At 35.4% G+C, this 14964-nt stretch overlaps 1 protein-coding gene across 6 annotated transcripts in view; it reads right to left on the minus strand.

Moving 5' to 3' along the window:
• The window catches only part of LOC114327196 (ATP-binding cassette sub-family C member 4), a 206232-nt gene that overhangs the window by 11287 nt on the left and 179981 nt on the right, over nt 1–14964 (minus strand). For all 6 annotated transcript variants that reach the window (XM_028275727.1, XM_050660971.1, XM_028275730.2 and 3 more), the window contains 3 exons: nt 14544–14928; nt 9158–9308; nt 3942–4172 (listed from right to left, as the gene is read on the minus strand). In XM_028275727.1, the coding sequence (XP_028131528.1) occupies nt 3942–4172; nt 9158–9308; nt 14544–14928 (767 nt within the window). The remainder of the gene's footprint in view (nt 1–3941; nt 4173–9157; nt 9309–14543; nt 14929–14964) is intronic.

Consider the following 14964-nt stretch of genomic DNA (forward strand, 5'->3'; position numbering starts at 1 on the left):
CAAATGAGCAAGAAATGTTTGATCTTCTGCGAAGAGTTGAGCACGAAAGCAATAAACTTGGTCTGAAATCAATAAAGCTAAGACAAAAATAATGGTCGTTGACAGATTTGACACTATTCAACTGACTAACATGTTACAGAAACACCAGATAGTAAATATCTTTGTCTATCTCGGGTCTATTATAACTAACGATGGTAACTGTGAAGCAGAAGTTTAGAGACTTATTGGTATGGCAAAAAATGCGATGAGTCGCCTAACTAAAGTTTGGAAAGACAGATCTATCTCTCAAAATATTAAGATGAGACTGGTGAATACCCTTGTATTCTCAACATTTCTATACGGAGCAGAGACTTGGACTCTTCTCGCATGCGAGCGCCAAATATTTGATGCCTTTGAGATGTGGGGCTGGAGAAGAATGCTGCGCATACCTTGGACAGCTGGTAGGACAAACGTTTCCATTCTAAACCAATTCAATATTAAAAAAAGGCTATCCACACTATGTCTGCAACGAATACTGCAATTCTTTGGTCACGTTATTCGCAGAGGTGACGACAGTTTGGAGATATTAATTGTTTCTGAAAACGTTCCAGGGAGCAGATCAAGAGAACGATCACCAACTAGATGGTCCGACCAAATAAAGCATTTAGCTGAAAACTCATTCTGCGAAGCTCTTAGAGCAGCTGATTCTGCGAAGCTCTTAGAGCAGCTGAAGATAGAAACCAATGGAGAAACATTGTTAGGAATATTGGAAGAAATCACGATCCTCAGTAATGGGAAAACGACAAGAGAGAGAAAGCTCTCAGAAATAGACGGGACAGTGTACATCAAGTAAGAGATAATGTGGTTACAGCTGCAGGAAGGGTAGTCTCAACGAGAATAGTTAATCAAATGTTACTTAAAAAGGGACTGAGAGCATACTGTCCACGTTTGGTGTTACCTTTGGCACCACAGCATAAGGCTCCGTGCAGAGCTCGGTAAAACTGGAATGACCAATGGAATTCTGTCTTCTTCAGTGATGAAGCAAGGTTTTGTTTGGTTGGCTCTGATGGGCGCATAAGGGTAAGACGTTTTTGAGGCGAGAAACGAAATATATACTTGGCTGTTGAATGTCATATAGTAAGTCGACCAAGCATTATGGTATGTAGTGTTATATGTTTGGAAAAAGATCACCTCTAGTTCTTATTAACGGTACTCTGATAGACAAAATAGTGGTGACGTATTGCAACCAGTTTTACTTACATCTCTACCTACAAACCAATTCAAATGCGCTCGTTCAACAGGATAGCGCAAGGTCTCATCCATCCATCCAATGGCACTACAGCCCAAATCGAGCTTTGGCCTCCTTCAACAAGCTTCTCCAATCATTTCGATTTACCGCTGTTCTTTTCCATGAACGCGTTCCCAGGAAGTTCCTGGCATCCTCATCGACTTCGTCTTCCCATCGCTTTTTAGGTCTTTCAACAGGTCTTCTTCCCTGCATTCTTGCATTCAGCAATTTTCTGGGGATTCTATTCTCATGCATGCGGACCACATGCCCTGCCTACCGTAATCTCTACAGTTTAGTGTATTGTGCTAGAGTTGGTTCGCTCTATTGCTCGTATATTTCTCTATTATACCTAATTCGCCAGTTGTTATTTTCACTTATTGGGCCCAGTATCCTACGTAATATTTTCCTTTCAAACACATCTAATGCATTGGCAGATTTCTGTGTCACCACCCATGTTTCGCAGCCATAACTTACTATGGGCCTGATTATTGTTTTATATACCCGGAGTTTTGTTTTCCGGTGTACGTCTCGCGATTTGAATATGTGGCCCATCGCGAAATAGGCTTTATTTGCCAGCACAAGCCTTCTATTTATTTCCGGTTCTTCTTCATTGCTTGCAACCAGATCCATTCCTAGGTACGTGGATCTATTCACATGTTCTATATCGTCAATAAAGTGTTGTTGCGCCGGTCTATTTGATCTGGTTTGTATGAGTAGTTTTGTTTTATTTGTATTTATTGCTAGCCCTACTGCTTCTGCACTTTGTTTCAACTCAACGTAGGTTTCTTCCGCTGCATTCATTGTTCTGCTCATTATGTTTATATCATCTGCGTATGCTGCTAATTGGGTAGATTTGTTTGTAAGTATGTTATTTCCGCTCACCGTCAACCGTCTAATTACATATTCAAGAACAAGATCAAAAAGCGTTGGAGCCAGTCCGTCGCCTTGTTTCAGTGCTTGCGTTATCGTAAACGCATCAGTGATCTGTCCTTGAATACATACCTGTGCTTCTGTTTCTGTCATTGTCATTTGCACTAGTCGTATTAATTTTGATGGTATGCCAAATTCTTCCAATATATTAGGTAGAATTGTTCTATCTCTTGAATCATAGGCTTGTTTAAAATCTACAAAGAGATTGTAAACGTCCGTGTCATATTCCCATGCTTTGGCTAGTATTTGTTTAACTGTAAATAGTTGGTCAATGGTAGATCTATTTTGCCTAAACCCTGCTCGATATTCCCCGATGATTTTTTCCGTGAGAGGTTGAAGTCTTCGATTAAGGATGTTTGTGAATATTTTGTATCCCGAACAAAGTAAAGAGATGCCTCTATAATTCTGACACAACAGTTTGTCTCCTTTTTTATGAATAGGGCAGATTATACTTTTCTTCCATTGTTGGGGGATTTCTTCTGCTATCCATATCTCTCGTATTAGCTGGTACATCTGTTGTGTCAAATTACTTCCTCCTTGCTTGAGTAGTTCTGCCGGTATTTTATCTATTCCCGGTGCTTTATGGCTTTTTTTATGTGGCTTGCAAGGTCTCATATTGACTGTAAATACATGGAGTTCATACAGGAATTAATCATGATCAGCTCATTTGTCACCCATCGAACAAATGTGGGATATGGTAGGTAGAAACCTAATTCGATTACCACGTCCTCCAGAAAACTCGGAAACCTCTGGAGTGCCATAAAAAGAATTTGGATCAGTAAGTCGCAATATAATATAGACCACTTAATTCGATCAATGCTCCATAGATATACTCCTCTAATTTATCCATATAGTACCTAATTGAATATAGAAAATAAAGAAGGAGCCACCATAATTTTTTCATGGAAATGACGATAAAATATTTGTGCTTCTAGGTGTTGCATTTTTTTGGGTCATCAATATACATTCGTGTTGAAATATGGTAACAATGATGTAGAATCTTCTGCTGATGCTTATTATTATTACTCTTCTTCTTTTAGTGCCTATTCGTTTCGAATATTGGCGATCATTCTGGCTATACTTATTTTATTAACTGATACTTTAAATAGATTAGTTGTTGTGGAGCCATGATATTCTTCTTTTCCCAATTTCTCGCTTTCCGAATACTTTACCTTGAAGGATTACCTTCAGTAATCTGTATTTAGTGCCGTTTCTCATTATGTGTCCGAGATATTCTAACTTTCTCCTTTTAATGGTATATATCAACTCTTTTTCTTTGCCCACTCTTCGTAATACGGTCCGTTGGTTATCTTGTCCGCCCATGACTCCATCCTTAGGAGTCGCCTGTATAGCCACATCTCGAAGGCTTTAAGTTTTTCTCTATTGCTTCAGTGAGTGTCCAAGATTCAACTCCGTAATACAATATTGAGAAGATATAACATCGTAGGAGCCTTATTTTTATCTCCAGATTAAGGTTGTGGCTTTTAAAGAGTTTGGCCATGTTATTCAATGCACTCCTAGCCTTCTCTATTCTACATTTTATTTCTTATTATTATATCAAAGACAAATTCTGCGGTAATCTATTATATCATAATACAGTGGGACGTTTTAATGACATACATGTTAAACATGTGTTTGTTTACAAATTATAATATTGATTTTTTTACCATTGTAGTCATATTTAACGTTTCTTCAACAGTGTTACTCATTCCTAAAACATAATAACTCTCATATACCAACTTACCACTTTGGGAAAAAACTATACTGATGACGACCAGACTAATATAAAAGGCACAGTGCAAGTCCAACCAGAATCCAAAGCCCCTACTGGCAGTTAGGAACATGAAATATGAAGAGGTGTAGGCATCTTGGAAATTATCAAACTCTTGGGTGAGAATTTGCTCTGCTCCAAATGCTCTTATTGTTGGAAGTCCTTGTAGGGAGGCTGCTAAATGGGTAAAAATTGGACTTCGAGCTGAAAAATAAATAAAAGTTAATTTAGAAGTAAGTTTTTAACCCAACAGTAAGTTTTTAACCTAACATACTGTGTTACAGGTGTTTAATTTTTCAGCCTTAATTATATAAATTTTCAAGTGAAATAATGAAAAGTAAATTAAAATACATAATCAGTTTTCACAGCAGACTAATATAGGCACAGTGATAAAATAAATGCAGAATATTGTCTAAATTTAAGATTTTAAAGCAGCTTCTGTTTGTTTTGCTTTAATAAATTACTTAAAAGTGTTATAGTTGATAGTAAGGATTCAACATAAATGATAGTAATAAAGAAGAGGGAGTCTACACTAAGAAGATAAACCTTTTGCAAAAACAGAAAGTCATTAAGAACAATTTAGAAACAACAGAAAGACAAAAAATACATAAACTGATAGATATAATTCAGAATAAGGTACCTGAGATCAAAGATACGAAAGAAGATAATAAAAAATGCGTGTAGGACAAAAATAATTGAAGGAAGAAATCAGAATAATTAAAAAGATCATTAAGCCGTTTAACAAAACAACTCCTAGACATTTAGGTAAACGTGAAGTCCTCAAGGAAATTGGGAGATGAGGCATGCCTAATTGAACTAAAATATGCAGAAAACAAGAAAAAGTTATGAGAAACAAGTGAACGCTAAGATCTTAAAAAAGTGATTATAATACAGATCCAAGTACAGTTGACAGGAAAATATATAAAAGCATTAAAGAAAGGCATATGAAGAAAGTCCAAAGAGAACAACAGCGAAAGTAGCAAATAGGACAATGAAAGTTTAAAATTAGTAATGTCAAAAAATAGAATGTGAAATAAAACGGAAAATGCAGAATAAAACTGAATGCGTAAAAGAAACTGACCAGGCAAAGGAAATTAACTGAAATCTGAAGAAAACAGATATTTAACCCTTATCCGGGCAACATATTTTACTTACGTAACCAGGCAACTCGGGTCCGTTGGGCCCACCACTGTTCTTGAATGAACTATTCATATTTACCCATGTATTTCTAATATTCTTTTTTGATTTTTTATTAAAGTTAAATTTAAATTGTCTAGATTAAAAAAAGGTGCTACTATAGTATCCGGTCTACCTGAAGTTATTAGTTGTCCAATAAAGGCATATATGTAGCCCTGTAGAGTCGCAATATTTCCAGTCCTCTATCCCCATGACTTTTTCGAGTTCTTTATTTGTACACTTCTCTATTTCGTTCACAACTTTTTTCGTCCTCAAACCAACAAAAGTAGTCAACAGGATCATCTACACTTTGACCAGGGGCTAACATTACTTTGTGCACTTTGCTTTTTATTATGTCGTAGGATCGCATACGTCCTGTCGGTTGTAGTTGACTGTTCTAGTTAATTCCATCGTTAGTTTTAAAAATTACACACTCTGAAATCTGGAAACTTGTAGCTACACATTCTTCTTCTTTATCACTCAATACTACTTGCTGATCGTCCTCTTCACTTGCTTCCGAAAGATGATCTTCAATTTCAGAGTCACTTTCAATGCCACCTACTGTAGGAGATTCTTCATCATCGGAATCCCATAAATTATTTGCAATATCTTGCAGCTCTGCAGCAGATAATGGTTTTCGGGACATTTTATTCTCACTATCTACTTTCACTGTAATTCAATATAATTTTAGGAGCTTAGTTGTCGACACTAACATCGATATCAAACGGCTGATAACAGATGCATTATTTATTTCAAGATATGTACAGGTACCTACCTAACAATATTATTGCATTCCACCAATGATTATCAGTTTTTAAAATTCATTTACAATAGATATAACACGTATTGTAAGCATCTCTTTGATGTTCACATCAAAGGGATGTTTACATTACCTGACTGCCAGATTACCTTCGGTAAAAAAATTTTAGACTTTAGGTATAAATATAAATAGGGTCCGACGGGCCCGTGTTGCCCGTTTACGTGACAAAATTCTTTCGACGCAATAATTTCAAAAATGATAATGAATATTTTGAATAGCTCATGATTATATTGAAGTAAACATAGAAAAAAGTATCAAGTTATAAATACTTAAGAACTTTAATAAACGAAACTGGAGACCAAAACAATGAAATAAAAAGACGTATCGAAATTGCCAGGGCCACCTTCATAAAGATGAGAAAATTCTTCTGCAACAGAGATATAAGCATCTCTCTACGATTAAGAATGCTAAGTGGCTACGTATTTAACACGCTATTATACGGTGTAGAGGCCTGGACTCTCAAACAGAACAATATAAAAAATATTGAAAGTTTCGAGATGTGATGCTACCGTCGAATGCTGAAGATAAGTTGGGTTGAAAGAATCACAAATCTTGAAGTAATACGAAGGATAGGAAGAGACCCAGAAATTTTATTAACGATAAAACGAAGAAAACTCGAGTATTTGGGTCACCTGATGAGAGGTCATAAATACGCATTACTTCAAAATATAATGCAAGGAAAAATAGAAGGAAAACGGAATCCAGGCCGTAGAAGAATGTCGTGGATGCGGAATTTGAGAGAGTGGTTTGGCTGCACCACTAATGAACTTTTTAGGTCAGCTGTAAACAAAGTCAGGGTAGCCTTGATGATTTTCAATCTCCGATAGGAGTGGCACAAGAAGAAGAAGAAACATAGTTCTAAATAGTCCATTCTTTCACGGTTTTTGCTCTAAATTTTAAAGAACCGCTTGGATTGACATGAAATTTGGCATACGTATAGCTCACATGTCAAAGAAAAAAAGTGATACTGTACCGATGTGTGCTTTTGCCCTGGGGGTGACTTTCACCCCCCATTGGGGGTGAAAAAATATATGTCCAAAATAAATCCGGAAATGGGTAAACTGACTAATTTTAAGTAACTTTTGCTCTATATAGCTTTTTCGCCAAGTCAACACTTTTCGAGTTATTTGCGAGTGAATATGTTCATTTTTCAACAAAATAACCACATTTTTGGACGGTTTTTCGCAAATAACTCAAAAAGTAAGTATTTTGTCGAAAAAAATGTTATTAGCAAAAATATTGCATATAAAAAAGTAAAAAAAATGGTGTACGCGTTAGGTCTTTGGATCTCGTAGAAACAGAGTTATAGCCAATAAAAAATAGATTCATATTCACCAAATTTTAAATAGAATATTTCGACGTGAAATATCCAAAAAATTAAGCACTTTTTGGGGAAAACCCGATACAACGTTTTTAAAGTGTTTAAAAAAAGCTTTACTTCTGTTTTTACAAAAAGATTCTAGCATTGAATTTAAGCAAGTTACGCTCAAAATAATGTTGGTCCCTTTTGTTTTTGCAAAAAAAATCGGGAAGACCACCCCCTAATTAGCAACTTAAATGAAATTAATCTTTAGCGCTCCACAAATTATTTTACTTATGTTGTGTTTATATGACCTATAAGTTTCATGGATTCAAAGTGCTTATTTTTGAAAAAATTTGGTTTCAATGTAAAATTTTTAAAAATTTTAAATTTTGAAAAATATGTTTTTTTCAAAATAACTTAAAAATTGTTAGAGATACCAAAAATCTCGAAAAATAAAAAAGTCAGATTTGCTTTTCTGAATATCATGTATTTTTTTGTTTTTCTGTTAGACAAAAATTGATTAAGATTTGGTGTTTCTAAATGTGCATACATTCGTGATCAGTGACTCGTTCAACCCCTTTTAACTACAGCCCTTTCAATAATAAGGACTTTGAACCGATGAAACTTACAGATCGTATAAACAATATATACACGAGTCAAGAAACTTGTGAAGTCGTAACGATTGGTTTCATTTAAGATACTAATTAGGGGGTGATTTTCTCGATTTCTTTACCAAAACCAAAAGGGACTAACTTTATTTTGAGCGTAACTTGTTTAATTTTGATTTTAGAAATTTTTTTTATAAAACAAAAATGAAGCTTTTTTTAAACACTTTAAATAAGTTGTAATGAATTTTCCCCGAGAAGTGCTTAATTTTTGGTTATTTCACGTTAAAGTATTCCATTTGGAATTTGACGAATATGGACCTATTTTTCATTAGCTATAACTCTGCTTCTACTAGGTGTAGAGACATGATATATACACCATTTTTTAAATTTTTTTACAGGCTATATTTTCGCTAAAAATGTTTTTTCGACAAAATACTTCCTATTTGAGTTATTTACGAAAAACCGTCTAAAAGCGTGGTTATTTTGTTGAAAAAATGAATATATTCACTGCCAAATAACTTGAAAAGTATTGACTTAGTGAAAAAACTCTAGAGAAGAAAAGTTACTTAAAATTAGCCGGTTTATCCATTTCCTGACTTTCTTTGGACGAATATTTTTTCACCCTCAAGAGGGGGTGAAAACCACCCCCAGGGCAAAAGCACATATCGGCACAATATCACTTTTCTCTTGTTAGCTATGTGTATGCCAAATTCATGTCAATCCAAGCGGTTCTTTAAAATTTAGAGGTTTTGCAATATTTTACCGTTAAAGAACGGACTAAAACAAATTCAGTGATGCATAAAATTCAATAAAACTTTTTTATCAGTTTATGATAAAAGAATTGGCGTCTCGGGCCCGTTGGGCCCACCTTGCCCGGTTAATAAGACAATACAGTGAAAGATAAGAGGAGAAAGTAGTATTGGAAGAAGAAAAGTCTCATGTACTGTAAAGATAGTGATATTGATATCCAACCTTAGATTAGGAGGAATGTAAAATAATTGAGTACCGGAAAATGTGTCCCCCATTTAATAAAAATCGACGTATTGCTGGGTTTTCAAAAATGTTTTCTCATTTCCTGATAATTCCTTTGTTTTGTTTTTAATACACTGAATATTTTATAAATTTCTAAAATGTCTAAAATGTCTTATTTTATAAATGTTTAAAATTTATTCTTTACATTGTGTTAATTTGGATAACATACATTTTAACATTAACTTATGAAAGTGGCATTTAAAAAATAAACAGTATGATTGTATTATTTGATTTGTTAATTTATACTTACTGACAGCTTCGATCCGTTTAATATTTCTACTGGATACAAGAAATATTTGCTTAATTTTGTAAAAAATACAAACAATAACAGCCGTGGGTATCAATATCCAAGGATTCAAAAGACTAATAACTATTGTTGTAGCCACTACAGTAAGGCCGACCTGTAAAGAATTAATGAATTAGAATGAAAAAAGTTAGTTGTGCATATGTCATTAAAGAAATAAAAATAATTTATATGAAGTTAACTCGTAGTTTTCCCAAAATATGTATATATTATTTATAATAAAAGGGTAGCGGGTAGGTAATTTACACGATCCCGGTGAAAATAGACCCACTTCAGAGACTAGGACCTCATTGCCCCACGCCAGGTAATCAGATTTCACCATACCATAACTCCCGTGAGGTATGGTTTCACCGTGAAACTCCCATAACTATACGTGTCCTACCTCTCCATATATCCCTGCTAGTTCTAAAACCCAGGAGCAGAGCAGCGATGCGCGAAGAAATTATCTTAAACCGGTTTATTATTGAAAATCCACAGGCATGACTAGGAAAGTTTAAATGGTTGTTGTACTACTGTGGGGAAACCAACGGAAAACTGCCTCAATACCGTCAATCCGCATAGTATCAAACTCAAAGGGATATCAATTGCTGCTTTTTTAGATATCGAAGGGGCATTTAATAATGTTATAATTCTCGTAATAACGAGGCACATCTGCAGTAGTATGCAGATGGATAAGATCATCCTGGAGAATAGGATGGTAATATCTACTCTGGGTAAAGCAACAACGCAAGATCAGGTTGAGGCTGTCCACAAGAAGTTATGTCACCTCTACTTTGGACAGCCTTGATAGCTGATCTTCTAAGAAATCTGCCAACAAAAGACTGCTACTCTTTAGCCGATGCCGCACTGCAGGATGCTAGATGGTGGCTTGGATGGTGGATTTTAAAGGTGGATGGTGGAGGGTCGCTGCATCCTGGACGCAGTGAAAAGAGTGAAATACACAGTATCCAACTGACTGCTGAGGAGACATCATGCTCTCTCTAAAGTTGCGAAAAAAATGTTACTATCTTCGGCAATTATAATGGCAAATAATGTAAAAAAAAATTTTTTGTCATTATTTTATTACTAAGCTGTTATTTTTAAGTAATAATAATGAGCGCCAGCACGTATTAGGCGGCCGTCTATGGTGAGTGCAAGAGAGATGCCATTCCGGCAGTCCAATGGGGCACCTTACTCGCACTTACAGCCGCGTAAATACAATCTTAAGCCGCGTTTATACGATGACAATTGTCGCGACAATTGTCAGAAGACAACTGACTGGCATGAAATTATTGTCTTCGTCTTAACACTTCAGGCCAATTGCCTTGCCAACTTCCCTCACAATTGGCCTAAAATTCAGTTGTCTCCGGGAGTAGACTGAGGACAATGAGCTGCGCCCAGTGAGCCCCCCACCACTCGAAATCTCAATTGTCGCGACAATTATTGGCGCCGTGTGAACGGTGTAGGCCAGTAGTGCTGTCTTGTTTTTTGCCAGTTCCCTCTAGTTCTCTTGTGTCAGTCAAAACATACACGTGGTTTGTTTTATTAGTGTTATTGTCCAAGTAAAAAATACTGTAGAATAGCTTTAAGCCGGTGAAATATGATATTCTTCAAATATAGATGTTAGGTCAAACGTTTAAGAAGCGGCCCTTTGTGAAAGCATCTGTGTTTTTACGGCCAGACCTCCCGCATATCTATTCACAAGTTTCGTGCAAAAGATTAGTTTTAGTTCGGTAGCTAGCAGTGTATTAGTACTGGAGTGTACGTGTGTTAAGTGATACTAGTGTTTTGTTTGCTGTAATTATTTTGAATATTGGTTTAGTATTTCGTTTGGAGAGTGTCAAGTGTTGATTATTGTAATTTAATTAATGTGAATAGTGATGTGGCGCCCGTGGGATAATGTAAATATCGCGTACGATAACGCTGATATTGTAGAAATTGCCAGTGCTAGTGTGAATGTAATTACTAAAAAAAAAGAGATCATAAAGAAGATTCGAATGCATTTAAATGCAGAAACACAGCAAGTATGTTTGAATGTATACAAAAATCTACGTACGAAATTCGGCTTCGATGAAACACTATTGGCACAAGCCACCTCTGATTTAACAGAAATTCCACTTTCTACTGTATATAAAATAGTTAAAAATGAACCCTATCATCGCAAGAAACGATGTGACTACAAATTTTCAAGACCTTTAAATCCTTCACTTGTAAAACTATTGAAAACCACAATATACGACTGCTACAAAAGCAATGAAATACCTACAATAGAAATAATAAGAAAGAAATTGGAAACAACCGGTCGAAATATGAACTGCTGTGAGAAAACTCTTCAAAATTGGATAAAAAAAATGGGCTTTAAGTTCAAAAAAATAAATAAACGTCAAGCAATTATGGAAAGCCAAAGAATAGTCAACAGACGTAATATGTACCTAGAAGAAATTACTAAATATAGGCAAGAAAATAGGAGAATTTATTATTTAGATGAAACTTGGTATGATACCCACGATACAGTAAAGAAAGGATGGACAGATGGTTCAAGCATGTGCATACCAGAAATGCCTGCAAATAAAGGCTCGCGACTAATTATTGTACATTGCGGAGGAAGTGAGGGATGGGTTCCGAATGCTTTAAAATTATGTGGGAAGAAAATGGAAGATTGTAACGTTGACTACCACAAGAATATGGAAGCTGACATTTTTGAAGATTGGTTTGAAAACTCGCTGATCCCAAACTTGGAGAAAAACAGCGTAATAGTGCTTGACAACGCTTCCTATCATTCCCGACAACTCACTAAAATACCAAATACATCTTCAAAGAAAGCTGACCTACAAAATTTTTTAATGGAAAATGATTTGTATTTCGAAGATTTTTACACAAAAAAACAACTTATTGAAGTTCTACACACAAAGCAATTTAGAAAATTATACGCTCTAGAGAGTATTGCCGAAAAGCATGGACACACTATATTGAGACTTCCCATCTACTTTTGTGTTTTCAATCCTATTGAGTTAATTTGGGGACAATTAAAACCAAGTATAAGGCGTTCAAATAAATTTCCTAAATTTGACAAAAAGGTAATTGAGATCATTAAAAAAAAAGTAGCCAATATTACCAAAGTAGACTGGCAGAAAAGAATCGCCAAAGTGATCAAAGTGGAAGAATATTATAAGAAGATTGGGCACTTCCACATTAATGGTGGAAATAAATTTATTATTGAATTGGGCGATGATAGTGACGAAGAAAATACGGAAGAAGGAGAAAATGAGTTAAGTGTATCAGTATTTTAATTGTTGTGTTGTGTAATTCATTTTCCAAGCATAAGTGTACTAATGAAAAGACTCGGTTAAAAAAATATTTTTAGATTTTGTATTTTTAATAAAAAAAAGAGCGGGGACATGCTTGCATTTTGTGCTGAATTTTAAAGTTTTGAACTGTATACCTAAAGTAATTTTAGATCTAACTGTGTTTTTATAAAGTTCTTTTAGTATCAGTAATTCTAACAATAACAAGATTAATTATAAAAGCTATTCTACATCAGTTATTAATGCAAGCATGCGGTAAGAGGGAGGTCCCTGTGAGGTTAAATGTTATTAAAAAATTGATAAAATTAATTTTAACACATACAATATTATGTCCTGCTTTAACGCTATTTACTTAAGTATAAATAAATATTTTTAACTACATATTTAATTACCAGAAAACACCAGCTGCCGGCCTAATATTAAAGAAGAACAACCCAAAGAAAGCTACAAATCTTACCTATTACACTATATAGATTGCTTGAACTATACGTCTGGTTATTCTTTAGCAAAATGGCACCAAAGTGGAGTTACGAAATGAATTTAAAATTCATTGAACTTTACAAAGAACACAGGTGTTTGTGGGACCACCAAGACGACTTGTACAAGGATAGAAATGCTAGGATAGAAATAACTCCTCTTCTAGCACATTGCAAGACTCACTGATAAATTCCCGGTAAAGCTGATTTAACATTAAGTTTTAAGTCCTCACCGGACACAACAGATGACGAGCAGTCGGCCATGTTTTAGCTGTCTACTGCTATGGCAATAGTTGGCCCCGTATAAACATCTTCTCGTTCAACTGGACTGGCCTCCGACAATCCGCAACCACGTGATGACAATTGTCTCGCCAATTGTCATCGTGTAAGCGCGGCTTTACGGCTTATTGTTAATACTTAAAAATAACAGCTTAGTAATACATTAATGACACATATTTCTTCAGGTTCATGAAGGGGGGCGTTAAACTTTGATTTAGTCACTTTCTGAGTTTCATAATAATAATTTTTAACGGAGTTAATAAGTCTTAAAAATGGTCATTTTCGCGTTTTTCAAATTTTAAATTGCTTATAACTCGAAAACCATCAACTTTGGAGAAAAATTACAGGAGACCTTTTTTGTCCAGAATGGTCTAAAAAAGGTAAAAAACAATTTGTCCGGACCAAAAATAATAATTTTTGCAATTTGATTAAAAAAAATTTGGACTACTTATTCTGGGGTGTATTACAAATGTGATTATGCAAAAAATTATTGCCCTTCTTTTATAAACAGCACTTATTACGCTTTCTTCCATAGGTGTAATATATTTATAGCGAGGCTACCCGGATGGATTTATCAAACACGACTGATATGGGTGGATAGACGCCTGGCGGACCACCGGATGGGTAGATGGTAGTGAGAGGCCACTGCGGCTACCGTCGTTGTATTATTCGTGGTATAAGTAGCTGGATGGTCGCCAGGCGGGTATCTACCATCCACCATCCTACCAAACTTCCTGCACTGCGGCATCGACCTTTAGGATACGCTGACGATATTCAAATCGTCGTCAGGGGCATATTTGCCCAGGTGGTGTTTGGGAGAATGCAAGCAACCCTAAATATAGTTGATAACTGGTGTAAAAAAGAGAGACTGATAGTTAATAAAAAAACACAAATTATCAACGTGAAAAAAAGGACAGCATCACAAAGACACAGGTGGCAGAAGGAACAGAGACCTGGTTTGTCAAATAAACAAAATACCTAGGAGTATATTTTCATCCTAGGCTTTCATGGACTAGGTACTCACATATGTACTGAAAACCACACACCAAATATGCCCGTGGAAAATGATCCGATAACTATATGTACATAAGGGTTATTAGACAAATAATAAACTATGGGTCTGTGACCTGGTAGACAAAGGCGCAGCAAGTGGGAGCAATAAGACTGCTAAGTAATACACAAAGACTAGCAAGCCTATGTATTATGGGGACCAATAAGTTTTGTGTTATTTGATGCAAAATTATATCGACTCAACGACAGCACAATATTTACATAATTAATAGAAAAACTTACCCATGTTGAGTCTGCAGTCGCTAGCGGTAGCAATTCATCTAAAATACCAATATCCTTGGAAAATCTGTTTAAAATCCTACCAGATGGATTACTATTAAAGAACAGCATCGGTGAGCTAATAATTTTTCTAAACATTGCGTTATGGACATTCGTGGAAGCAGTCAAAAAATAGCTAAAAGATGCGAGGGATCTAGCAACAGCCAGAATTACTGTTGCGATCACAAGGAAGCTGTATATATGCAACGGACTAATTTGGTCCATCACGTGGGGCCAGTAACTTTCAGTGGATTGGTCCTTATATTTCAATATTGTATCTAAGTTTGAGGAATTTGAGGTTTCATTTATGAAAACCGCTTGTTTTCTTCTCCACTGTTCTATATTTACCCTAAAAAGTAAAAAACATAATGTTATTACATTAACC

This window comes from Diabrotica virgifera, chromosome 9 (genome assembly GCF_917563875.1).
Source record: "Diabrotica virgifera virgifera chromosome 9, PGI_DIABVI_V3a".
Taxonomy (NCBI): domain Eukaryota; kingdom Metazoa; phylum Arthropoda; class Insecta; order Coleoptera; family Chrysomelidae; genus Diabrotica; species Diabrotica virgifera.